The following is a 26,737-nucleotide window of genomic DNA, read 5'->3' on the forward strand; positions in this document are numbered from 1 at the left end:
TCTAACCGAGAGGAGAGAGAAAGACACATGGGGAGTCGATTTATCACTGCCCTTTCGAAAATAGCAAGATCTTAGAGATTTATTTCCAATATTTTACTAATTCTCTCACGATTTTCTCTCTCTCTCTCTCCAAACCGACGAACAAAAAGATACTAAAGGCTTGGGACACACTCAGTTCTCAAAATCCAGAACAAACAGCCTCTCTCTCTCTCTCCACGCAAGTCTCAGGAAAATGCTTACAAATTACTAAATTGGAATCTTAAACTGTTTATGCATTTTGATTTCTCTTCTTTTAAGTCTTAAGTCCGAGCCAACTCTCAAGGTATGTAACACTCGTGTACACTAGATGAACTAATAGATAGTAGACTAATTTTGCTAGTTTGTTAAATCTAATTATTTTGTAGTTTGTAACGACGCAACATTAATTCAATAACTATGGACTAAATTGGTTTGCTGAATCTAATTTGTTTAAGGTGAGGAGGTATAAGCTCTTAACAGAATTGAACCAGTTAGCCATTACTTTTAGTGAGTTGTTATATGATGCTTGTACAGATTTTCCCATGGACATGATCGAGTTTGATGATCAGATTGGTGAACACAAGCCTCTCTATTGTTGTTATGCCCTCCTTACTTGAATGATTGGCTCTTGATGGTTTTTAACCATTGATCACATTATAGACTTTTAAAATTGATCCAATTTCTACGTATTATTATGATATTAAATGATCAATGGACAAGATTAAATCTCTAAGAGCATATCAGTCGTAAAATTAGCATGATACTTACGAATTATCAATGTAAAATACCATTCCTTTTAGATCCCGAATTTGTTCTTATAAGATTTTTTGTGATCAATTTTTTTTTTTTGTTGCCCCTCCGCTGAGCAAATTCCTGGCTCCGCCCCTGGGTATGATCATCTATTTTTAAACTTAACCCACAAGCTCAACCCTCACAATAGAGATGAGCAAATTCAAACCGTCCTCATGTCCAAAAGAAAACTCTAATAGCCTCTTTTCTTTTTTTTTGGCATATGATTTAACAACCTTTGTTATATAGCCTAGGTCACCGACCTATGTCTTCACATAGATAGTCAAAACTAACCAAATTGCTCCCTATTTGTTTCCTATTCAAATAAAAGAAATCCCAAGAGGAAAGAAAGTCACAGTCAAACTAGGATAGGTCCCACTTGTCTATAGTCAAGTCTTAGCCAGTTAAGTTAAGTAAGAAGAAGGACATTCACTCCGTCAACATACACTTGTGTGGAGTCTGTTTGGTTGCCAGTAAAATTTAAAACCTATGAAGTTTTTAGTAAAATTTTCATCCCATCCCATGTTTGGTTGCCTTTTAGCACTAGAATTTTTTTAATCCCACTCTTGTAATGATTGCTTAGGAGTATGACATGGACTCCTTGTCCCCTCTTTTTCTTTCCTAGGGAATGATGTCGTCTCTCTTCCCTTTCTCTCCTCCCTTCCCATATTTAGTAATGACACCCATAAATTTTGGTGGGAATTTTAGGAATTGTAGAAAAAAAAAAAAAAAACCTAGCAAATCCCGTTGACTTCACTGTTGGGATTAAAAAGCTCCTATTGGAAACTCTCAAACTCCATTAGTTTTTAAAAACATACAGTGAGGTCCACTTCATAGGGGATGATCCAGGCCGATAATTTATTGGGCTAGGCTGTACCAAAAAATATCTCCAGGGTACAGCCTATTTACATTGGGGCCTAACAAAAGAATGGTTTGGATCATCACTTGTGTTTTTGAAAAAAAATACTGGACTTCACTTGCACATATAATATAGAATCTTGTTTTTATACGGTGTAAGCCCGTACAGTTCAGTATTTTTCAAAAAGTACTGTACAACCCAAACCATAGGTTGACCCAAACGGTCCATTTGATGGGCCACCACGTATATAGGTTATGCCGAAAAAAATCATTCCCATATGATGTCAGCCCTCCCATCTACTTAGGAGAAATTATATGATAGTGGCCTTACGGACCCATATTTTTCAAAAAGTACGATACTGCCCACTCCATAGAATGATCCAAACTGTCCAATTGTTCAGCCACAATAGAAATAGGTTGTGCCCAAAAAAACATTTCCATAGGATGATCCTAACTCTTGGATCTATAAATTGGAGGGTTAGGATCATCCTGTGGAAATGATTTTTGGGCACAATGTATTTACGTTGTGGCCCAACCCAACAAATGGACGGTTTGGATCATCCTATGGAGTGGGCCCAGTACTAGGGGTGTAAACGGATCGAATTCGGAGCGGATATGGCTATATCCGAATTCGATTACAGTATACACTATCCGAATTCGGATTCGACGGATATTTAATATCTATTACCGATTTCGTATCCGTCGGATATTGTTCGAATTCGGATATTATCCGTATCCGTTTATCTGGTAAATTCGAACATTTTATTACAGCACTTTATCTTTTTTCTCCTACTTACTCGAATGAATTTTTCAAACCCTAAAACTAGACCTCTACATTCTCTTCACAAAATTAACTCTCAAACCCTAAAATATATGAGATCCTCTTCTTCCTTTTAAAGCAAAGGCAGAGAGAGAGAGAGGGAGGCGATGGGGATGGGGATGGATGATAGTGTTGGTAGTGGTCTTTAGGTTTTTCCTTCTTTTTTTTATATGATGGAATGGGTTTGGACTATTTTTGTTTTTATTTTATTTTTTCTAAAAAGAATATTCACTTTTCTCAAAGAAACAAAAGATAGTGTGTCATTACTAAAAATAAGTATTAATGATATTATTAATAATAAATAAAAAGGATTTCCTTCTCGGATTCGGATGTTAAACGGATCGGATATACCATTTACCAGATCCGCATCCGCTAAGAGCCGGATATCTCATAAACGGATTCGGATAATATCCGCTTGAAACAGATTCGGATAATATTCGCTTTAAATGGATTCGGATGCGGATGGTAATCGAATTTCCGAATATCCATTTACACCCCGAGGGCCCACCATACTTTTTTGAAAAATACGGGTTTGTACGGCCACCCATTATATAATTTTTCAGATATGAGTCCTGTAATCTTAAATTAATAAAAGTAGTGTTCCTGAAAGTAGAAAAAATTATTTTACTGGATTTGAACTATATTATTATTAAGGAACAACGTGGGGTTTAAGTCCCTGGCATTTGGGGTTTTGTGGGCTCTTTTTCTTTTCTATACCTCCCTAATGCATATCCATCTTTCTTGGATAGATATAAGGTCTCAAAAGTCAAAACCAGCTTGTTAATCAACAATAGCCCTGTTTTCCTTTAGTTGAATCTCTTGATCTAGATGGGAATTTTCTCCATTTGGGTTACCTTTAATCTTAAACCTAAGTACTGAACCAAACTTCCCCTTTTTCTCCTCTTGAAAGACTAATATGGTTTACCTTCTTTGGTAATTGTTCTTCAGAATTGGAGTTGATATTCAGGTGAGAATGTTCTTTCAATTTTTTTGTAGTGTTTTTTAGGATCTGGGTTTGATAAATTGCATGTGGATCTTATCTTGAATAGCCCTTTTCTTCTTACCCCTTGTTTTTTTTTGTTTTTGCAAGGGAAGAAGAAGCAGCTTTCTGGGTTTGTATTTCTGTTTTTAGTTAAAAAATCTCTTCATGTTGGACGGTTATTGTTTCCTTTTAGAGAGGTTCTTTTTGTTTTGTTTTTTTTTTTTTTGGGGGGGGGGCGCGGGGTTATTAGTCCAACTTGTATTTTAGCCCTGAGTAGTTAGTTTAGACTTTAGAGGAGTTTGGATAGAATTATGGAAGGGAGATTGAGGAGGATTCAAAGAGAGGAAAGTTTTGATGTTTATAAGTATGAGACTTTTGGGCGTGTTAAAAAGTTGATCTTTCATTGAGTTTCAAATTTTATCACTTATTTCCTTGTGGATTCAGGGGTTTTTATTAAAGTTTTGATGTTTATAAATATGGGGTGTTTGGGTTTGTGAAAGTCGATCTTTCGTTGAATACAATTGAGTTTCAAATTTTTTTTTTTTTTTTGAATAAAAATGAGTTCCAAATTTTATCATTTATTTCCTTATGGATTCAAGTGTTTTTAACAAGGGACACGGCGTTCTTCTTTGACAGGTTGAATGTGGTGATCTTCGCCTTCTTTCTGCACGCTTGGGCCGTGCCATTTCTCAATCTACTTATCGTCATTTGTAGGTGGGAGAATGTCGCGGCCGCTTCATCGCGGCATCTCTATCGGACCAATTGTCGATAATAATCGAGAGAATGGTGATTCTCAAATGAAAGATAGAATCGAAAAAGAGAAGGAAGATACCGGTAGAGCTGGTTCCCCTCGTGATCATACATTGTTATCCTTTTGTTTCCTTGCCAATTTAGTCCTCCCACAAAATTCTTCTTCCAAATCTAGTTTAATAGAGAATGGTTTCGCATCCAGTTCCCCAATTTCAGGAATTTCTAAAAGTAGACATAGCTTTAACCTTTTGTTTCTAAAGTTCAGTTTAGTTGTAATTGTGATACTTGCTCTTTTTGGGTCCCTTTGGTGGACGATCTCCATCTCGAATTCGTCGAGTGGAAACATCTTTGGGGGATATACGAGAATCCAAGAACAGCTTATCACAGACCTTTCTGACATTGGAGTGCTTTCCCTTGGTATGGCGAAGTTAAAAGAGGTTGAATTATGTCCACAGGGGTATGAAAACTATGTTCCATGTTTCAATTCTTCGGAAAATTTGGGTTCTGATGGCAGTGAATATGAGCTTCAATGTCATCTTGGATCGATACAAGGTTGCTTGGTTCTTCCACCTATGAACTATGGAATTCCTCTTAGGTGGCCTACCGGGCGAGACGTAATTTGGATAGCGAATGTGAAAATTACTGCCAAAGAAGTTCTTTCCTCTGGAAGCTTGACCAAGAGGTTGGTGGTGGTTTTTTTTTTTTTTCTTTTTACTAAATTTCTGTGAACCAGCTTTCCTTTTTTTAACCCCGAATTTATCTAGGAACCCGAGGCATCACCTTTAAATTTTATTAATACGAAAAAATAGTTACAAGAGGAGGACATAGAACCTTGCCTCTAACCCACCAAGAGACAAAGAAAGAGAGAAAAAAAACCCTTTATCCCTATACAAAAAACAAACAGCATTTATTTAGTGCGAATATAAGGAATACATAATTGGTCGCATCTAATAGCTCATCTAGAGTTATTGGGCAGAGTGTTTGATATTGATTATCTATTTGACTACAGGATGATGATGTTGGAGAAAGATCAGGTATCTTTTCGTTCGGACTCTCTCATGGTGGATGGAGTTGAAGACTATTCGCATCAAATAGCAGAAATGATTGGGCTGAGAAGCGAATCTAATTTCTTTCAAGCTGGCGTGAGTGAATACTTTCCTATAATTAGAGCTTACTGATTTATTCTTTGTAGCACTAGCACACATGAATATGTTGAATGAAATTTCAATATTGTTAAGTGAAAAATCATTGTGACTCTAATTCTCTTGCACTTGAAAATTTTAATCTAGTTATGGATGGATTTCTTTTTAAAAGTAAATACCATTAGATTGTTGTGAAACTTGCGGGTACGAAATAATGACGGCAAGCTAGAGAAGCTTTGGCGCATTTGCTTTTTGATGCATTTCCAACTATTTATGGTGTGAAGTTTTGAGATGTCTATATAGAAATTGGATACTCTTATCTGAAGGGGGGCCATTTTATGGTTGCCTCTGTTTTTTATCCATTTTTCCATATTTTTAGTCTCTATGCACTTACTTCAGAAGTCTTATGCATTCATCTCGGGGCTAGTGACTCAGTGCTAGGTAGAAACACGGCCTAGAAATGAACAAGCGGACCCATATAATTTAAGGAGTACTTGAAAAATGCTTAGGTATGTATGGCTAAAAGTACCTTTAGATAATCTTTTATATGCTGTACAGCATCTATAAATTATTTTGATGATTATAGTATAACATTATAAGCATTAATATAGCATGCAATGTGATCAATTTGAAATTAGAATGCGGTTCTTTTAAATCATTTACCGATTTCCAGATCTACCTCATAACTTATTTATTTCTTTTAAATCATAATGCAGGTTAGAACTGTCTTAGATATAGGATGTGGTTATGGTAGCTTTGGAGCACACCTCTTCTCTAAACAGTTGCTGACAATGTGCATAGCAAACTATGAGGTCTCTGGTAGTCAAGTTCAACTAACTCTGGAAAGAGGCCTTCCTGCAATGATTGGTTCTTTTACATCAAAACAGTTGCCATATCCATCTCTCTCCTTCGACATGTTGCATTGTGCACGATGCGGGGTTGACTGGGAGCAGAAAGGTACCAATTATATGTTTGCTTTAGAATTATATCTTTTGGTTTCTTATTTGTATTATTTTGTTTGCTTTTTTGTCCTCTATTGGGACTTCTACTTGATAAATAATGTCCTTATGATATTCAAATTTGTTGTGGGGTTCCATGCCTTTGGTTTTCGAATGTTTTGCACAAAAGTACATAATTCTTTTGTTTTTTTATCATAAAAAAAGCTTGCCTACTATAATGGGGAATTGCTTTGGATGTCTGTGATTGTATTTCCTGATTATTTCTTAAACATGAAACACAACCTATCAAGGAAATGGTCAAATAATAGCATGATGGCAACCTTTTCTCATTTTGCCCCTAAACAATAGTTTAAGTATCTGAATTGTGCTATGAATAGGACACCTTGGAATCCAATTTGCATTGCACCATAACGCCTTAGACAAACATTGTTTTGGACTAATGGTAATATGTTTAGGTAATCTGTAAATGTCAAGCGGTGCACACACACCTTTTTTGTCTTTGTATGCCTCTAATCATCTATGTATGCCTCTAATTTAATTACAAAATATGAAAAAAATAATATAAAATGCATGTATTTATGCATAAAAACTTGTAGAAACTTGAAATTAACAATGTCCAAATCTACAAACAAGCACAAAAATGTACAAAAACTTGTCAAAATACATAGTAAAAGAAAAAATTAGGGTAATAAGATAAAAATAACTAAAATAAAAATAAAAACATATATCTTAGTGACATTCCATCACCAGGCCAAGACTTGTGACAATGTTGAATATATATCTTAGTGCATGGTAGGAAAGAACTTCCTCTCCTTGACAATCAATCAAGGATGGTTATGGAAACGTTGTTGCAGATTAGATTCTGCAAGAGTGCTTAGAAGTTCTAGATCAAGCCATGGGGAAATCCATCAAGAGGACATTTTACCACCTCTGAAGATGCGATTCATTGATTAAACCGTTGATCAACATCCCAAACCATTGGGGACTTTCTGTAGGTCTCCGTAATTATGTTCTCAAATTCCAACCCCTGGGTTCATATTTTCAACCATCATCCTTAATCAATCGATAAAATCCTGCATTCGCCAAATTAGGAACCATTTTTCTCTAGATTGGTTGTCAACCTCAATTTCAAACTAGCATTAAGAATTAACTCAGCTATTGCAGGGGATGTTGGAGTTGCAATATCATTTCTTTTATCAATGATCTCCTATACCACCGGTTTATATTTTCTTATGTTTCCATCACTGTTTAAAAACATCCTGCATCAATTGTCTACTGTCCGAATCAACTCCCTTTTACCTTGGCCAAGTTCTCATCCCAATCTGAGTGTTTTCCCTACCATGTCCATCAAACCTCCTTTGACTTGCCCAAGTCAATGAAAAATTGACTGTGTCAATTGTAGACTTTCCCTTGACTCCCTTTTACCGTTGCCAAATTCTTGTTCAAGTCTGAGTTTTGAAACATTGATTTCTATTAAAGCAGACCCATATCTCGTTGCCTGGTTTGCCTTGTAAATTTAGCTCGGGCTGTGCTTCTGATTAATAGCAAATCGCCAGCCTCAAAATGGAAAACCTGGAGGATTCCTGATCATCTTGTATTTACCCAAAGTTCAAGAGAGGAAAAATGGAAAGCTTGTTGGGGTTTTCAGGTATATGCATTTAATATCATTTATCTAAATATGTTGTCTAGTCACCGAGTGTTACAATCAAGTTGGCAATTATTCCATACAGCCAAATTTATGGTATGACAAATATTTAAGATACTTGACGAAAAATTCACGCCTAATTAGTTCCTTGGTTGAATAGTCTCCGAGGTTTTTTCAATCTGATGCCTGGTGCGATGAAATGAAATTCCTTTGTTGAAGATGCATGGGGAAAATAAATAATAAGTTCTATAATATATTGCTTGTTTTACCTGTATCTTGGCTTCTTTTGAATCATACCTTTGGAACTATTTACTGACTTGATTTTATTACATTCGCACAGATGGTATTTACTTAGTTGAAGTCGATAGAGTTTTAAAGCCTGGTGGTTACTTTGTCTGGACTTCGCCACCTACAAACGCTCAGAGGTCTCTGCGTAACAAGGAGAATCAAAAGAAGTGGACACTTGTTCTCTCTTTTGCGGAAAATCTATGCTGGGACATGTTATCACAACAGGATGAAACTGTTGTGTGGAAAAAGACCAGTAAAAAGGACTGCTATGCTTCTCGGTGAGGCGACCAACTTTTGTATGTCATTTAGTTATTATGATGCAACTCTTTCCTTTATAATATTTTTTTGGGAAGGTAACAGGTAATTTTTATTAATAAACAGCCAAACCGCTTACAAAGACAGGGGACATGGAGTCCCCCACAATGTAAAATCTCTTGCTTCATAATCACAGATTGAAAAAATAGTTGTATCATTCAAAAAAAAAATTGAAAAAATAGTTGTGTTTAATTTAAGTACTTCAATACATGATGAATATGAGCAGTCCTTGTTTACAACAGTAATATTATGCGTGCTTTTGTAGGAAGTCCGGCCCCTCTATTTGTATTATGGGCCATGATGTTGAATCTCCATATTACCAACCTCTCGAATTCTGCATAGGAGGAACTCAAAGCCGTCGATGGATTCCTATTGAAGAAAGAACAACCTGGCCTTCCCGGTCTAAGTTGAATTCAAGTGAACTCGATATATATGGTACTGTATATGTCAAAGAATCATCCTATTTTCTTCTGTGCTTATTCTCCATTTCATAGGCACCGTCATAGTGTCATGGGAAAGCAATTTACAGGTCATTGCACTAAAAATAGAGATGAAATAAAACCATTTTAGCATTTTACCAAACAACATCCCCTCATCTCTCTCTCTCTCTCTCTCTCTCTCTCTCTCTCTCTCTCTCTCTCTCTCCCTGCTGTTTTACCTGTTAATGATCTTTTTTTTCTTAAGCAGGTGTACATCCAGAAAACTTTGCTGATGATGCACTAAACTGGGACTCGGTGATTCGTAATTATTGGTCTCTTCTCTCACCGTCGATATTCTCAGATCATCCAAAGAGACCTTGGGATGAGGATCCTTCCCCACCCTTTAACATGCTAAGAAATGTACTAGACATGAATGCACAGTATGGTGGTTTTAATGCCGCTTTATTGGATGCTGGAAAGACTGTGTGGGTCATGAATGTGGTCCCTACAACTGGTCCCAACTACCTACCCCTAATCCTTGATAGAGGATTTGTTGGTGTTTTGCATGATTGGTATGTAACACTTTCTTTCTAGGGGTATATTATTTGTTGTTCATATATTATTTCCAAACCTAGAAAAAAATATAGGATGATACACACAATGTTATAACTTCTAGAAATCTTCTTGCTTAAGACCCATATGCTATGATCTTTTTTTTATTCATTTTGACTACTAAACCATCCTACATTTTGTTCCATGTTTTCAACTCATTTCATATTTCCATTTCTCTATAATAATGCCCGTGCTCATCATATTCCCCACTGTTTCCCCTTCAGGTCCGTTTGTTTGTACCAAAAATTGGGAAAAATCTAAGTAAAATGACATGTTTTCCTTTTCCTAGCATTGTTTGGCTGCCATTTACTATTCACACGACAGTCCTTGTTGGCTGTAAATTTTCCAATGCAAGCCCTCTTTTACCGTTTGACTTTCCTGTCAAATCAAGAGGAAAAGGAAAGTAAAGAAATGGGAATCTATTTTCCTTTCCTTCTACTTCTATATTACTTACATCCAAATGGACACTTTCAGATTACTATTTAGAACTATTTGATTTGCCTGAATGTTTCTACTGGGAAGAAATCTTCTTTTTCCTTCCTAGGGGAATTAATGTTTCTACCTATTTTCTTAGTTCAGTTTGTGGAGGTTGGTGCAAACAGATATATTTCTATTGTTTCTTTGTCTGCTTGTTTAATATTGTTGATATCCTTTTATCAGGTGTGAGGCATTTCCAACATATCCTAGAACTTATGATATGGTGCATGCCGAAGGACTGCTATCACTTGAAACTGGTCGGAAGCACAGGTGCACCATGCTTGATTTGTTCTTGGAGATAGACCGTATCCTTCGGCCAGAGGTACCCTCTTCATTATGCCTCGTCTTGAATTTCACATGATAATCATGCAATATTATCATTTTTTTACTAATATTCAGTAATGAACAGTATTAAATTCATACTAATTGATCCAATGTGCATGTAAAACTTAGAGTGGGTACATACACTAACAGGTAAACCAAGCAGTTCTAAGTTTTTTTTTATTTGCTTCACTAGTCCTTGGGAAGTGGGGCTTGGACTGAACTGGACTTCTAACACCCCAAGAATGATTATACCTTGGTGGCATTGGAATTTGGAAGTACGGATAGAAGTTGGGTATAATCTTCTAGGATGTGATAGATTCTAGATTAGCTCTTGGTAGTAACCCTGTCGAGTGGCTTTCAACTCATCTTAATTTGAACTACTTATACACATGCAGGGTTGGGTGATACTCCGGGACACGGCTACTTTTATCGAAACAGCCAGAGCTCTTGCAATGCAGCTGAGATGGGATGCACGAGTGGTGGAGATCGAGAGTAACAGTGATGAGAGACTTTTGGTCTGCCAGAAGCCCTTCATCAAGAAACTACAGAAATAAATACAGTTTCCTAAGGCGGCCCGATAAAGCACATTACATATAGTATTCATTAATTTTTCAGATTCTAGTTAGTTGTCATAAAGCTCCACCAAAGGAGAATTGCGAGTTTTAGTCAGAGAAAAGAAGCGAAGAGAGAGAAAGAGAAAAAAGAAGACGATTCGGGTGGACGCGACCACGAACTCCTATGGAACCGCAAGGTGTCCGTGGGGCCTTTGTAATTATAAGAATAGGCTAAATTTTCATGTCAGTTCATTATAAGAATATGACCATGAAGAAGGTGAAAATTATTCGATTGTTGAGAAGATTAACAAATAAATATTTGATGATTTAGTGCATTTACTAATGTTTAATGCATTATGTGAAGGAATTCTTTTGCCGTTGTCTCTCGTTGTACTGAGTTGACTCTATACATATCTTCATTGTATACTTGTACAAGAGTAAAATCGTCCAAACAGCACCAGGAAAATCTGAAACCACTGTTTTCGGTTAAGTGTTTAATTTGCACGGAACATTTTCTGTTTTTCATTTCTTGCAATGGGTCCTAGTACTTAGAGGTGGGACTCCAACCTGATGTGACATTACCTCTACCCTAACCCAGCCCAGCCCGAACCTCTGGTCGAGTAGGTTCATCCCTACCCAACCTAACCCGATTTTCTAAATTGGGTCAGGTTGGCTTGTGGCAGAAAAAGAACAAAATATGAAAAAAACCATGAACCTAAGATTTTGAAAATCCCAATAAAATTAGGGAAAAGGGGAAAGGGGAAAGGGGTCGGGTTGGGTTGAGTTGCTCAAAGGCCTAACCCAACCTGAAATTAAATCCGGTGGGCTTTTTCCAAGCCAACACAAGGAAATGCAACCCAATCCGAGCTGAAATCAACCTGTCGGATTCGAGTTGAGCCCAACCCAAGTTGCACCTCTAAGTAGTACTTAGTCTTTTGGGCACATTTTTGGCACTCAGATCTATTGAAGTTGATACTGTGCCTCACCATATATTGCTTGTACCACCATCTGGGCCTATCACCACTGTTAATTGTTCTTGAGAAGCGTTTAATTCTCCAATATCTGACTTTCAAGCGGCAGCAAAGCGGAGTCGCACCAAGTGATTTTGTTCCATCCAACTCCAAAGTTTGGAGAATCAGATGTGTTGAAGAACGCGGCCGTACATTCTTAGAAATATGTCTTTCTTATCAAGGTATTGAACTATTGATCAAAGGTTTGGAGCAAGAAACCATCTTGTGATAGCATAACATTGGAATCAATCCAGTCACTTCTATAATTCTACGACATGGAGAGTAAAAATTCCTAGCAGCTCCCAAAAAGCTCTCAGACGACAATGTAAAAAGAAAAGACAAGATAAGTTAGTGAAATTATCGAAACATGGTAGGCCAATATCAGTTGCCTTAAAAAATTCTTGAAAAAAAAAATCTGAAAGGGCCGTTCAAAGCTTTAAAAAAATTCAGAATCTTTAAAATATTCTTGCAACTTATATTGAGTTTTTCCTGATGAAACCTGAACTTTCTATATTAAATGTGAATTTGGCAAATAATTCATTAATCTCTCATATGTTATGTGTAAATTTCACATGCAATCCAAAATCACATCCTAATCTGGCACACATGCACTTAACCAGTCTTTCATGCTTTTTATTTGAAATGTTTATAGCTAGATTAACCAAGTTCATGTTCATGCACTGATATCAGTCTCTTTTTTTTATTAAAAGGGATTGGATATACCATATGAACTTATTGTAGATCTGTAGCAATGCCTAGAGAAGTTGTTAATTTTCTAATCAAACCAAGCACATTAGTTTCTGCTGTCTGAGGCTTTGCTGTTTGAGTTTGATGATTTTATAGTCAGTTCTCCTAGTCTGAGCAACATCAGAAAACTCAATTTCCAAGGTCACTCTATATACATCCATTCTGGATTCCTAGTGAGATTTCCTGATTAGACACAATTTTTGTTACCAATGGAGGAATATATGGGCTATTTGAGGCAATTAGGATACCAGATTACTGTGTTTTGACCTTCCATCCATTCCTAGTTTATATGTCTCAAACCCACTAGATTGCAAATTCTGTGAACTTATTTAAGGACTTATTGGACTGTTTGGTTTGCAAACTGTGAGTGGGAATCTTAGTCTGAGATCCATATAATCCGCTATTTGGTTGCACTACTAATACCGTAATAGAGATCCCACGCACCCACTTTTCTCGATTAGTGTGGAGGCAAGCACTTATCCTTCCTCCCAGCTAGCTTCATTATCTGCAATTTAAACATCTTCAATATGTTTGTTCCTAAACTTCCCCTACGCATCTAGCAAGAAAGTTTGAAATTGGAGTGAGGTTGGGGCATATAAGAAAAAGAAGTCTAGGTGTATGATATTGGTAGGTAGTCTTGGAGATGGGTGTCTGTAGACAGCTATCATATGCTCAGATGAAATAACACAAATGCATGAGTTAGCATCATATATCACACCAAGTCATGAAAGTAAAGATGTTATTCCATTCAATAATCATACACAAATAAAATCTTCCTTAGAACCACTCAATAATCATACACAAATAAAATCTTCCTTATACATGTGCCTCTATTTACAAACAACTCTGTTTACAAATAACTATCCAATGACAACAAAGATCGGAGACTAGCAACCTCTTCTCATGGCTCAAAAACTCATCTAAAAAAAACAAGAATAGTACCAGTCTCTTCTACATTTTTAATATGATTTCCTAAACAGTCCCATTTTCTAGCTTCTTCACTGATGGCCACGCCTACCCTTGACAATAGATGAGCCTCGGCTCACTCTTTTCGATACTTTTCTCCGAGAATTCCCATCTCTTTGCCTAAGTGCAGCTCTAGCTACACTGCCTTTGACTAAATCCCGCCCCCTCTGTGGCTTAATGGGCTGCTTGTTCAGATAAACAAGGCGGGGGAGGAGACTTGAAACTGCCTTACGGAGCCGATCTTCACTGAAATTGCTTTGAATTGGATTGCCCAACAGATTCAGAGCCAACAGAGATTGGTAATTTGCCACGAGTTGCCCGAGCAACTTGGTTGTGGTTATCTTGTTGAAGCTAAGGTCTAGGATGGTCAGCTTAAGCCTGTGTAGCCCCTCAACTTTGCTTATTTTATTGCCAGCGAGATGTAGCTCTTTGATCCCTGTACAGTTTTTACAACCCTGAAAGGAAATGGCAAGAAAAAGTGTTCAGCAGCATATTTTCATGATTTAATTTTTATTCTAGCTATTCCACTAAGATATTTTTTCTAGTCCAATGGAAAAAGGGCAAGGGGGTGAAAAGGATTGGATATCTTTTCCTTGTCCTATTTGGGAGATTCGATTGTAGCTTAGATCAAGAACCCGCAATTGTGTTAGTTCTCTGAGGCCCTCGATGGTGGCAATCTTGTTTTTTGACAAGTTGAGGATGTGAAGGCTCTTTGGAAGTGAACCTGGAGTGATATGAACTGAATGCAGATCCAACAAAAACAAGTAATCTCTGGTTAGTATTTATGCACACAGAAATATTTGCCTGTATCAGTAAAAAAAAAAAAAAAAACTGTTTTGTTGGCGTACCTACGAAATTCCCGGATAGATTGACGGATCGAAGACTGGAAAAGGGTGAAATGGTGGGGATGGCTTTCAAACCCATATCAGCTATGTGAGCTACATTTGAGAGAGAATTCAGAGACTGGACGACACTGTTCGCATGTAAAACTTCTTTGATAAGATTAGAACGCCGCTTGGTGAGAAGATTTTTCTGTGCTGAGTTACCAATCTCAGGTGAAGGTGGATAGACAATACTCTTTTCCATTTCTTCTTCACTATCCTCATTGCCATCACTGATAGGAAGAATAGAGTGGGTATGGAGATTGGTTACCCATTCATCAACTCTTGCTAAAGGGGATACATATTCTGCAGAGAAAGCTACCCACTGATTGCCATGAAAATTATCCCAGTTCTGTTTGCTGCCACTATTGATTTTGGATTCAATGGAAAATGAATCCAGTGAATTTGAATTACTGGAATCAGTGGCCTTGTTCCTTGCATCCAAAGCCCGGCTGGGTTCGAGAGTATCCGAAGTAGCCTCCTTTCTGGTTCAAACCAATTTGAACAGAAAGCATATTTGATTTTTCAATTACTGGTTTGTGCATATTTCTATGGTTCCAAAGGAAGAACTCCCACCAAATCCTTCTACTCCTCGAAGGAAGCACTTGACTCGAAGTTCGCCTCTTCAACACCACCATGTCAGCACTGTAAGAGGTCATTGGCGATGACAGGCTGCTCTGAATTTCATGAACAAATCCTTTTGGACTCCCTGTTATTTTCTGCATATCTTCAGAAGAATGCGACTTCGAATGAGGTAATTGGTCAGCGATCCTTCCAAGCATGTCCCGGGTCTCTAGGTTGGAGCACGAACGCCTCAGATTTGGCGATCTGTAGAACACCTTCTGGCCAATCCCAGGATCACTGACATGCCCAGCCTGAATTACCTCATCAACCCCTTCGTCTCTCTCTGATCTATTATTCATTTCAGCGTTGATTGAATCACAAGAACTATTGTTTCTTGTCATTGAAACATCAGTTTCCTCCCATTTACTCGACAATTGGGCTTCGTGATCAAAGTCGTAGAAATTTCTTTTCATTGACAAATTCTCTTCACGTTCATCTCCGCCTTCGTAAGTTACCTCTGCTGCTTCAGTTCTGACCGAATTCTTTTTCCTTATCCCCTGAATTCCCAAGGGTACTGTGAGATTTAAGGTGGCTGCATATGTGGCCTTTTTCCTTGGAAAAGTTGGCCAAGTGTTCCAGCTTCACTTGCAGGGTTCCACACGCCTTATTTGTTTCAACAGGCTGTGAATAAAACCAAAAACAAGAATAGCTTAGAAGTTGAAAACATCAACTATCAAAAACAGAGAAGAAGAAAACACCATAATAGAATTAGAAATCTAATAACCCAACTGATTTCTCACCTTGGATTTCTTCTTCTTCCCAACCAGTGTAGGGAAGCATTTCAACTTTGCCATTTCAGATACTGGATATGTTTCCTTTTGAATCCAAAAGAGATACCTTTTCCCTTTTCCTTTTTCTCTTTCAAATTCTTCCCCTGAATCCCCGCTCTCTTCTACAATTCTCTACATTGTCCCTGGATGAAAACAGATTTTGTATGTCTACAAAAAGAGGCTAAAAAGCGGAACACATGCACCAGATATGATTCAAAGGTTAACCACTATAAATGGGAGATCCTTAACCATGCAACATAGGAACTAAACAAGAGAGCAAGTTGACATAAAAATCAAAAAATCAAAGAAAATCACATTCAAACATCTAAACAACACCCATCACTAAAAAATTGAGACGATTCAGAATTATTGTGATGCAATAGACCAAGACCTCTACCACAAAACCAGACTCATTGTCCTAAGGATTTCTAATCTGAAATTGATGTGAAAAAGTGAAGGATGGGTAAAAAGAAAAACCCATGAAATCAGAACTTCCACAAAACCAGACTCATTGTATCAAGGCTGTATGACATGAAATCTACGAGAAGGGTGTTGGTATTGCCAGAATCAGAGATAATAACATTAGGGTCAAATTCACTTTCGCTCACTTCTATGATGTGAACGCTAACATGCTGACTGAAGCTAGAACTATGAGAGATGATCTTTGTTATCTTCATTACTGTTCTGTTTAGGTACTAAAAAATCTAGATTGAATCTGATAGACTTGTCGTTGTCAATATCATCAAAGGTAAAGACAAATTCTCTTGGCATATTCATCATATTCTAAAAGAGAAACGAGATATATTATCTGTTATGGATTTTGTTATTAGTCGCACTTTTAGGAAAGATTATCTTGCTTGGCCAATCATGCCTGTGACACAAACACTAATGTAGTTTTTTGAGAATGGGCTACTCTACTAAGAATTCTAGAGGAGCTGTTAGATGCAACCAATTATGTATTCCTTATATTCGCACTAAATAAATGTTATTTTGTTTCTTTGTAAAGGAGTAAAGAGGTTTTATTTTTCCCTCTTTTTTTTTTTTTTTGTATCTAGTTGGTTACAGGCTGTTGAGTAGAGAAGAAGACAGTTGCAAAAAGCAGAGGAATATGAAAAAAAATGAAAGAAAGAGTAATGAAGTAAAACACTAAAAACAAACCACATAATAATGTGGTTCAGTATAACAATGGTAACAACAGCAAGTTAGAGGGAATATACAGAAACAGAGAACCTAGCTAGCTCCTTCAGGAAAAACTTCTCCAATGCCCTCAAGGGAGCCCACAAGGGTAGCCAAGTTCAAAATGATCTCAACTAAAAAGAAAGGGATAGTTCTGGAATCCTCAACTCGGGGCAATAAGCACCACTCAACATTGCTAATCACAGAGAACCACAAACATGGATAGAAATATTTCAGTCAAAAAGTCCCTCTCTTTCTATTCTCTTTCATATTTATAGAGATTACATGATACAGAAATTATATGATGAAAGGGCGTACAAACATGTACTCATCATCATCCCATACTTGATATTTGATCCAACAGTTGCTCACTTTTTGAGAAGCTGCTGTTGGATCAAATATCAAAGGTGGTACGACCACCTTTACGTGTTTGTACGCCCTTTCATCATATAATTTCTAAAAATAAGGTCCCAAATTTTCAGCAAAAAAACAAGGAGATCTAGTAGTTGAAAAAAAGCATCAAAAGAACAGTAAAACTTGAGATTTTGTGATTCATACCAGTTTAAAGCTTCTCAAAGGTATGCTAGATTGAAAGGAAGACGTGCTTTAGTGCTTGGATTTGTTGTGTGTTCAAACTCTAACCAATTTGAAAGTTAAAAACTGAGAGAGAAAAATCAAAAGAGTCGATAAGATTTTCTAATCGAGCCATGAGTTTTAGAAATAGAAACAGAGGAAGATGGAAACTGCAATACGCGCATGGTACACGGGATGGCAATGCATAAAACAGATTTGGCGATAATTATAAGCGACATGATTTTTTCGCCCCATTGTAGGATTATTCGCCCCTCTGTTAACGTGAATTGTGGGCAGAGTTCAACGCTTTTTGACGTCAAATCACGTTACAACCAGTGGGGCGCATAATTCTACCGGGGGCGAAAAAATTCACCGCCCTAATTATAAATATAATTCTAATTCTACCCCTATTTGGTGCAGTACACGCTCTCAAAACTTCTCAAAACTCGAGGGTACTTTCGACCTTTGGAAATTTTTGAGCCTTCCCCAGAAATCGATGTGGCTTGTCCGTTTTAAATTTCGACGGAAATCCGAAATTTTGGATTTCAGTGGGGGCCGAAACCGAAATTTACCGAAATTTCAATCAAATGCCATTGTTTATTTTTTTTTTAAATGTCACAAAATTTCGGTTCGGAATTTTGAACCAAATTACCAAATTTCGGATTTCACCGAAATTTCGGTTTTCGGTGAGGTCCGAAACGGTTACCAAAACCGAAAATTTAAACCATGGATACAGGGCATACTTGCAGGAGCTTCGAATACGCATGTCCACGGCCAATAGCATGGCGAATCGTCTTGTTAGGGATGAATTCGGGGTTGGAGATGTTTGACTTCCTCCCGTTGATCGGTTTTAGTTTCTTCATCCCGCTTGATTTGTATTTGATTTTTGGCATGTATTTGGACCGCCATCTCTTTGTTTCTTGCTTTTTTAATTTCTTGTATTTCTTGGTTAGACCATCTGGGTCTTTCCATTTTCTTTAGCTTTTTAATGAGAAATAGCAACCATTCAAAAAAATAATAAAAAGTGACAGATTGCTACGAACCTGATCCGATTACTAAACTTGATTGATCTTCTTAGAGGAAAGATCAGCCTCTTGATCCGATACTCCTTTGTGCACAAGACATGTTTTGGAACAAGTTTCTTCATTGATTTCAAAAAGACGGGTTACATGTTATTTATAAGAGGAATGATAGAATGAAGAGCGTCCCCATTCCGTTTTTTTCTACGTCATCTGCTTTCTTAGGTGCCATCATAAATACACTTTGCTAAAAACTGACCAATGGGGGCGTCCTTGAAGCTGGCTTTTTGCAAGGGCACCCTTCATTCTATCATTGCTCAAGAGAAAACACACTTACCACTTCATTTAAAACTCCTAACAAATCAATCTAGATAACCCTTCTCTCTAATACTCCTAAGTCCTATCCATAACAAACAAGAGAAAGTAGCACAAAATATAAAATAATTTACTCTACTAGATTGGACCATGTAACACAAAATATAAAACTTAGAGCTTTTGTGATTCATACCAGTTAAAACTTCTCAGAAGTTTGCTAGATTGAAAGGAAGACGTGCTTAGATTTGCTGTGTGTTCAAACCCCAAAAGAGTCGAAAAGATTTTCTAGTTTTTTGTGACTGTCCCAAATGACTTTCCGCGAAACGGCTTTCTGCAAAATTATCTAGCAAATCTAGCAAATCTCATCGTTGGGATTTGGCCAATCAGATGAATTAAATGAATAAGGCAAAATCTGTTGCAAAGTGAGCCTACGTGGCTGCTCTCTCATGCAACAGGCGTTCCTCGAAATGCCTTCTGCGATAGTCCCTAGCAAATGCCCTCATCTTTTTAACTAAAACCCCCAAAAATCGTAAGATAAAAAAAATATAGGAAAAGTAACCCAAATCTGGTTTGAATTATTTTCAACAATACCATAGTACTGGAAAGTTCGCCATAGTATAACTCTATTCTAAGAGATTCTTGTATCGTAGATCATCCCACGTTTGCTTGTTTACAATGCAGGGTGAAAGATGTAGGCCATATATTGTGTATTTAGGAAAGCAATATTTTCACCCTCTTTTCCGCTATTTAGATTTGGATTTCTCACATTTGGCAGTTGAGATTTGGGTGCGGATCAAATCCTTAAATTTCCAAATCAGCTACAACAGTTAAAAAAGATCTGATTTTCAAATCTGTTCTCCAAGACATTATTTGGAAATCCATATTTGTGGCAATTACCTTCACCCTCGCTGCTCCTCGACCCTGCTGCAACAGCAGCAAGACTCAGCATGAGTCTCTCTCTCTCTCTTTCTTTCTCTCTCTCGTACAACATGACCATGACCATGACCATGACCACGACCACGATTGCTGTATTTTGTATCCAAAACTCAAATCAAAATCGAAATACAAAAACATGAGGTATCCAAACGCGGCCTATATTCTAGGTGATAGCCCTCGATTGTCCAAAATAAGGGTAAAACAGGGATTTTGCTTGATTGAATTATGGCCGTTGATAAAAAATAATCTGATCAATGATTATAATTCAATACAAAATCAATGGTTATTCCAAAGACATACACCTAAAAAATGACGGGACTAATATCTTTTGTGTCTGTGTGTGAGTCCCCTATTTTTGCAAGCAGTCTTTTCTACTTCATAGCGAAAGGAAAATACTAAAAAGAAAGTCACTTTTATGCTCCTGTTTGCCTCATTTACACAATCAGATCTGTTGATCTGAACGTCGACAATACGTCCGGCCAAATGCTATTGAGAACACTTTAAGCAGATGATCCCCTTGCCCAATCAAGCCTTCTCCTAGAAAAAATAAACCATTGATTCTATCTTTCTTTTTTTTGTAGTCCTTTATCTTGTGCAAGGGATGTCTAATCAAATTGAGACCATGAGCATGTGGGTCAACTAGCAATCCTTTGCTAGATCAATGGTCTCAATTTTTTCATACACACCCTTCTAGACCCCAGTATATGACTCAAAAATTGTCTTTTACAATTGATCCTAAAAGTGAATTTATGCTTAATTAGCCGTTCGCTAGTTGAAATATCATTGTTTAAAATCTTGTAATTGAATTAAAACTCGAGCAAAGTAAATATATAAATCAATAATTATATATCATGGAGTCTTTTATTGACTCGAGCAAGAAAGTTAGAAATTGAAGTGGAAAGGGGAGAAAACAGAAGTTAAGATCCCTTTCTCTTGACTTTAAAAATTATCTAGGCTTTTTTCTAGTAATGTGGGGGCATATATGAAAAAGAGTTATGCATGTGTTAGAATCATATATCTCACCAAATCATGAAAGTGAAGAGGTGGTTCCATTCAATAATCATACACCAATAAAATCTTCCTCACAACCACTCAATAATCATACACAAATAAAATCTTCCTCATACATGTGTCTCAATTTACAAAGATCAGACTTGCAATCTCTTCAAATAGCTGTAAAACTCATCTAAAAAAAACCAGACCATTACCAGTCTCTTCGCTGAATGCTCTTTGATCTATGATGGCTGAACCCACTCTTGAGAGTAGATGAGCTTTGGCTCATTCTTTTCGAGACTTTTCTCCGAGAATTCCCATCTCTTTGCCTGAGTGCAACTCTAGCTACACTGTCCTTGACCAAATCCCGCCCCCTCTGTGGCTTAATGGGCTGCTTGTTCAGATAAACAAGCCGAGGGAGGAGACTCGAAACTACCTTACGGAGCCGATCCTCACTGAAATTGCTTTGAATTGGATTGCCCAACAGATTCAGAGCCAACAGAGATTGGTAATTTGCCACGAGTTGCCCGAGCGCCCTAGTTGTGGTTATCTTGTTGAAGCTAACATCTAGGATGGTCAGCTTAAGCCTGTGTAGCCCCTCAACTTCGCTAATATTATTGCCAGCCAGATATAGCTCTTTGATCCCTGTACAGTTTGATAACCCTGAAAGGAAATGGCAAGAAAAAGTGTTAATTTTCATGATTTTATTTATGCTTTGAAGACTCCACTAAGATATTTTACTAGTCGCTAAGCCAACATTATAGAAATGTTGAATAGGATTGGATATCTTTACCTCGACCTATTTGGGAGATTCGATTGTAGCTTAGATCAAGAGCCCGCAATCGTGTCAGTTCTCTGAGGCCCTCGATAGTGGAAATCTTGTTTCTCGACAAGTTGAGGATGTGAAGGCTCTTTGGAAGTGAACCAGAAGTGATATGAACTGAATGTAGAGGCAACAAAAACAAGTAATCTTTGGGTAGTACTTGAGCACACAGAAATATTTGCCATTTTCAGTAAAAAAAAACTGTTTTGTTAGCATACCTATGAAGTTGCCGGATAGATTGACGGATCGAAGACTGGAAAATTTTGAAATGGTGGGGATGGCTTTTAGTCCCATACCAGCTATGTGAGCAACATTTGAGAGAGAATTCAGGGACTGGACGACACTGTTCGCATGTAAAACTTCTTCGATAAGATTAGAACTCCGTTTGGTGAGGAGATTTTTCCGCGCTGAATTACTAATATCAGGTGAAGGTGGATAGACAATACTCTTTTCCATTGCTTCTTCATCACAATCATTCAGTGGAAGAACACACTGATTATTGAGGTTGGCTAACCACTCATCAACTCTTGCTAAGGGGGATAACAATTCTGGAGAGAAAGCTACCCACTGATTGCCATGAAAATGATCCCTTTTCTGGTTGTTTCCACTATTGGAACCAGTAGCTTTTTTCCTTGCATCCAAAGCCCAGCTGGGCTCGATAATATCCGATAAGTAGCCTCCTTTCTGGTCTGAATCAATATGAATTGATTTTTCAACTACTGGTACGTGCAGATTTCTATGGCTCCAAAGGAAGAGCTTCCACCATATCCTTCTACTCCTCGAAGGAAGCACTTGACTCGAAGATCGCTTCTTCAACATTACCCTGTCAGCACTGTAATAGGGCACTGCCGATGATGGGCTGGTTTGAATTTCATGGACAAATTCTCCTCTTGGACTCTCTGCTATTTTCTGCATAACTTCAATTGAATGCGACTTCAAACGAGGTAATTGATCAGCGACCCTTCCAAGAACGTCCCGGGTCTCTACATTGGAGCACGAACGGTTCAGCTTTGGTGATCCATGGAACCCCTTCTGGCCAATGCCAGGATCACTGACATGCCCATCTTCATCTCTTTCTGATCTATAATTCATTTCCTTGTTCATTCCAGTGTTGATTGAATCACAAGAACTATTGTTTCTTGTCATTGAAACATCAGTTTCCTCCCCTTTGCTCGATAATTGGGCTTGTAGATCAAAGTAGGAGAAATTCCTTTCCATTGATAAATTCTCTTCGTGTTCATCTCTGCCTTCGTAAGCTGCTTTAGTTCTGACCAAATTCTCTTTCCTCAATTTCTTCACTTGGCAGGTAGAAGTCCTCTGAATTCCAAAGGGTACTGTGAGATTTAAGGTGGCTGTGTCCATGCTGTGTTCCTTCAAACAATTGGGTAAGTGTTCCAGCTTCACTTGCAGGGTTCCATGCTCTTTATTTGTTTCAACAGGCTGTGAATATTCCTTCAAAAATAAAAAAACCAAAGCAAGAACAGCTCAGAAGTTGAAAACCTCAACCATAAAAAACAGAGAAGAAAACACAGTAATAGAATCAGAAATATCATAACCCAACTAATGTCTCACCTTGGATTTCTTCTTCTTCCCGACCAGTGTGGGGAAGCATTTCAACTTTGCCATTTCAGATACTGGATATGTTTCCTTTTGAATCCAACAGAGATGTTTTCCCTTTCATTTTTCTCTTTCAATTCTTTCCCTGAATTCCCAATCTCTTCTACAATTCTCTACATTGCCCCTGGATGAAAAACAGATTTTATGAGTCTACAAAAAGAGGCCAAAAAGCAGAACACATGATTCCAAGGTTAACCATTATCATTGGGAGATCCTTTAACCATTATCATTGGGATGATAAGATTTCGTGATCGAGAGGTAAAATAACTAAGTAAGAAATAGATGAAGATTAGAACTGGAACGTACGCGCGCATGGTACAAGATATAAAAGATTTGGAAGGTATGAGATAGTTTTAAATTCCAATTTTACCCTTATTCGTGCAACTCTCTTACGGGCAGCAGTTTGCCAAAACTAGAGGGTATTATCGACTTTTTAAGTTTTGTCCGTTTACACGTGATTTCATGGTTGGAGTCTTCTTAAAGTAATTGCCACGTATCAACTCGTAGTGTCAGATTTCCTGGCTTTTCTGCGACAGTTAGACCGTGGTACGGCATCGTACAGTCTCACAAAAATCCGCGGAAAAGTGAGCTGTTTGGCTGTCCAAAATTACTTTCCGGGAAATTATCTAGCAAATCTCATCTTTTTAACTAAACCACCTAAAAATAAAAGAAAGATTAAACAAAAAATAGGAAAGGATAACCCAAATCTGGTTTTTTTTTTTTTTTTTTAACAAGACCATACCGGATGATACTGGAAACTTCGCCTTAGTTGTGTAAGCCCATATAGTCCAGTATTTTTCAAAAGAGTACTGGATGGCTTACCCCATAGGATGATCCGAACCATTCATTTGATTGGCCACAATGTAAATAGGTTGTGTTTGTGCCCGAAAAAATCATTTCCATATGATGATTCTGCCCTACGATATGTAGAGGAATCATCATATGCAAATGATTTTTGGGGCACAACATATTTACTTTGTCGCCCATCAAATGGACGGTTCTTTTTTGAAAAATACTGGACTATAGGCGCTTACACCATATAAAAATCGTAAAACTCTTTTCTAAGAGATTCTTGTATTGTACATCATCTCACGTTTGCTTTGTTTACCATTGGTGAAAGATGCAGGGCATATTGTGTATTTAAAGAAGGAAAATGATATATTCACCCTCTTTTTGTTTGTCTTTTATTAAAAGCCACCTGGTCTTTTCTTGAAGGAGAATGGAAAGTGATATTTCCACTCCCTTTCGCAGCATTTTCACCAACTTTCTTTTGTTTTAAAAAAAAAGATTGCATTTTCTACCTCCTTTTGTTTGATTTTTCCTAAAAATGCTGGTAAAGGGCTTGCATATATAATTTTCTAGAAGGCTCCGTTTTTTCTACCTAAAATGGGTATAAAAGAAAGGGAAGTGATATTTACGCCCCTTTTGATCATCAGGGACACCCGGCGCCAGTGTACGGGCAATCATACCCATTGAATTTTTCTGACGTCAAGTACATTAGCCCCCCTTTAGTCGTTGATACCCTGGCGCTGGGTGTCCCTAGTAATCAGAAGGGGCATATTACGCCCATTTTACATGGAAAGAAACACAGCCTTAGGCATAAAATTTGTTTAACAACCATTTTACGCTTGAAAGAAACAATGGGTGAAAAATGCTAAAAAACAATGGGTTGGAACTATCAATTTCCTCTAGATAAAGCTTTTTATTTCGTTAAAAACATGTTTCGGGAGCTATCCTTCATATTTCGGTGTCATCTCGAGGAATCCACTTTAGAGATGCCTAGAACAATCGATCATCCGATTACTTATTTAATCATTTACTTAACTATCAATCTCTAAATTGCCAGTGACCGGGTTGGCCTCCAAATCACGTAACTATATATTACATGAATAATGTAATTATTGTCCAAAATAACAAGCAACCGAAGATGAACCCTTTCAAGTGTGCCTCGAAAATCTTTGAGTAGATAGGAACCTAAGAACCAAACGACACTTTTGCATGATAGAACAGCCACATAGGCTCACTCTTTAGCAGATTCTGTCTTATTCATTTAATTCATCTGAGGTGGTTGTTCTCTCCTGCAAAAGTAAGCCGCGAAATGGTTTTTTGCAAAATTGAGCTTTTGTGGCTGCTGTCAGATGCAACAGACCATAATCCTACCATAAGCCGCGAAATGCATTCGATGGATGCTAGCAAATCCCATTTATTAAACTATCATAATTTGGGAGATGGATTTTTCGCCCCCAGTAGGATTTGCGCCCCACTTTTAACGGTGAACTGTGGGCTGACTTTAATGTTTTTTCACGTTAAAACGGGGGCGCATAATCCTACAGGGTGGCGAAAAAATCATTGCCCTACAATTATTACTAAAATTATGTTTTACTTCAAAAATATTTACACACAGGATTATATGCAAATAATTTCTAGAGGTATCCAAAGACAGCGAAAGGAGAAATATAATAATAAAATAACACTTTTGCTTTCATGGAAAAGAGAAGATGCGAAAATATTAGTTATAAAACCACGCGTGGTAGACCGTAGGTAATAACATAAACAAATGGAACAAGGGTAATTCTCATCAGTCACAACTAGGGTAGGTAATTACCTAAACATATGGAACAAGTGTAATTCTCATTAGTCACACCTAGAATACATGTAAGAACAAACGGGATTAATATAACTTTATGGACTTTTGTTTTCATTTTTCGTTACGTAAGCAAAGATTTGACAAGACCCCTGTCTTTATTATTGATAATCATAAAGTAATTAAACTTCTCAAATAAATCCAAACTAATATATACTATATAATGGAAAAACTTGTGCGGCAATGACGAATTAAAACCTCCTTATTAGGGCTGCAACTCGGGTCGGGCGGGTCGGGTTTTGGAAAACCCAACCCTACCCGAGAAATATCTCGGTTCGGGTCGGGTCGGATTTTTTTTCGAAAAACCCACGATTCCCAAACCCGGCCCTACCCATGATAAATCTCGGGTCGGGTCGGGTTTTTTCATGTTGACGCAATTTTTTAAGGAAAATTCTTGTTTGGCAAGGCAACTCAACTCATAGAAGCAGAAATTACACTCACATTACACTTGAATCAAACAATGCTGTAATCAAACAATGTTGTAATTACAATCAAACAATGTTGAATCAACTCAACTCATAGAAGCAGAAATTACACTCACATACAATAACAGTGGGTGCGTGGGTTTTCACTATTAACTTTTAACTAACAATAGAAAAAAATGTACATACTATAACTTATGTAACTCGGGTCGGGTCAGGTCGGGTCGGGCCCCTTCAAACCCGGCTCGACCCGAGATTCATGCGGGCTT

At 37.5% G+C, this 26,737-nt stretch overlaps 2 protein-coding genes and 1 pseudogene across 4 annotated transcripts in view; 1 reads left to right on the forward strand and 2 right to left on the reverse strand.

Moving 5' to 3' along the window:
- The first annotated feature begins 3,160 nt into the window (after positions 1-3,160).
- Positions 3,161-11,335, forward strand: LOC143889547 (putative pectin methyltransferase QUA2). Of its 2 annotated transcripts, XM_077393795.1 has the most exons (10): positions 3,161-3,452; positions 3,576-3,597; positions 4,104-4,899; positions 5,227-5,359; positions 6,076-6,316; positions 8,304-8,529; positions 8,832-9,001; positions 9,254-9,557; positions 10,258-10,396; positions 10,794-11,335. In XM_077393795.1, the coding sequence occupies exons 3-10, from the start codon at positions 4,190-4,192 to the stop codon at positions 10,950-10,952; spliced, it is 2,082 nt and encodes a 693-aa protein (XP_077249910.1). In that variant the 5' UTR covers positions 3,161-3,452; positions 3,576-3,597; positions 4,104-4,189; the 3' UTR covers positions 10,953-11,335. The 2 variants fall into 2 exon arrangements, with proteins under 2 accessions (XP_077249910.1, XP_077249909.1); XM_077393794.1 differs by lacking the exon at positions 3,576-3,597.
- A 2,109-nt stretch (positions 11,336-13,444) lies between these two features.
- Positions 13,445-16,627, reverse strand: LOC143890605 (uncharacterized; annotated as a pseudogene). The gene is made up of 4 exons (XR_013255203.1): positions 16,454-16,627; positions 16,018-16,082; positions 14,524-15,732; positions 13,445-14,414 (listed from the first exon to the last, which is right to left on the reverse strand). The product of XR_013255203.1 is annotated as an uncharacterized LOC143890605 (transcript).
- A 4,369-nt stretch (positions 16,628-20,996) lies between these two features.
- The window catches only part of LOC143890606 (uncharacterized), a 32,881-nt gene continuing 27,140 nt past the window's right edge, over positions 20,997-26,737 (reverse strand). Inside the window, exons 8-11 of the mRNA XM_077395314.1 lie at positions 23,358-23,419; positions 22,004-23,237; positions 21,756-21,902; positions 20,997-21,625 (exon numbers count right to left, since the gene is read on the reverse strand). Coding sequence (XP_077251429.1) covers positions 21,174-21,625; positions 21,756-21,902; positions 22,004-23,237; positions 23,358-23,419 — 1,895 coding nt within the window. The 3' untranslated portion in view covers positions 20,997-21,173. The remainder of the gene's footprint in view (positions 21,626-21,755; positions 21,903-22,003; positions 23,238-23,357; positions 23,420-26,737) is intronic.

The sequence above is a fragment of the Tasmannia lanceolata genome, unplaced genomic scaffold (genome assembly GCF_043159265.1).
Source record: "Tasmannia lanceolata isolate RefF3 unplaced genomic scaffold, GAP_Taslan_0.1 ptg000013l, whole genome shotgun sequence".
Lineage (NCBI taxonomy): Eukaryota > Viridiplantae > Streptophyta > Magnoliopsida > Canellales > Winteraceae > Tasmannia > Tasmannia lanceolata.

What these genes read in the sequence shown, in the direction of transcription:
- LOC143889547 (XM_077393795.1), top strand. Translation starts at nt 4,190, where the DNA reads ATGTCGCGGCCGCTTCATCGCGGCATCTCTATCGGACCAATTGTCGAT. An exon ending in TCTGGAAGCTTGACCAAGAG is followed by an intron (nt 4,900 to 5,226) that starts GTTGGTGGTGGT and finishes ATTTGACTACAG; the next exon opens with GATGATGATGTTGGAGAAAG. An exon ending in AAGGACTGCTATGCTTCTCG is followed by an intron (nt 8,530 to 8,831) that starts GTGAGGCGACCA and finishes GTGCTTTTGTAG; the next exon opens with GAAGTCCGGCCCCTCTATTT.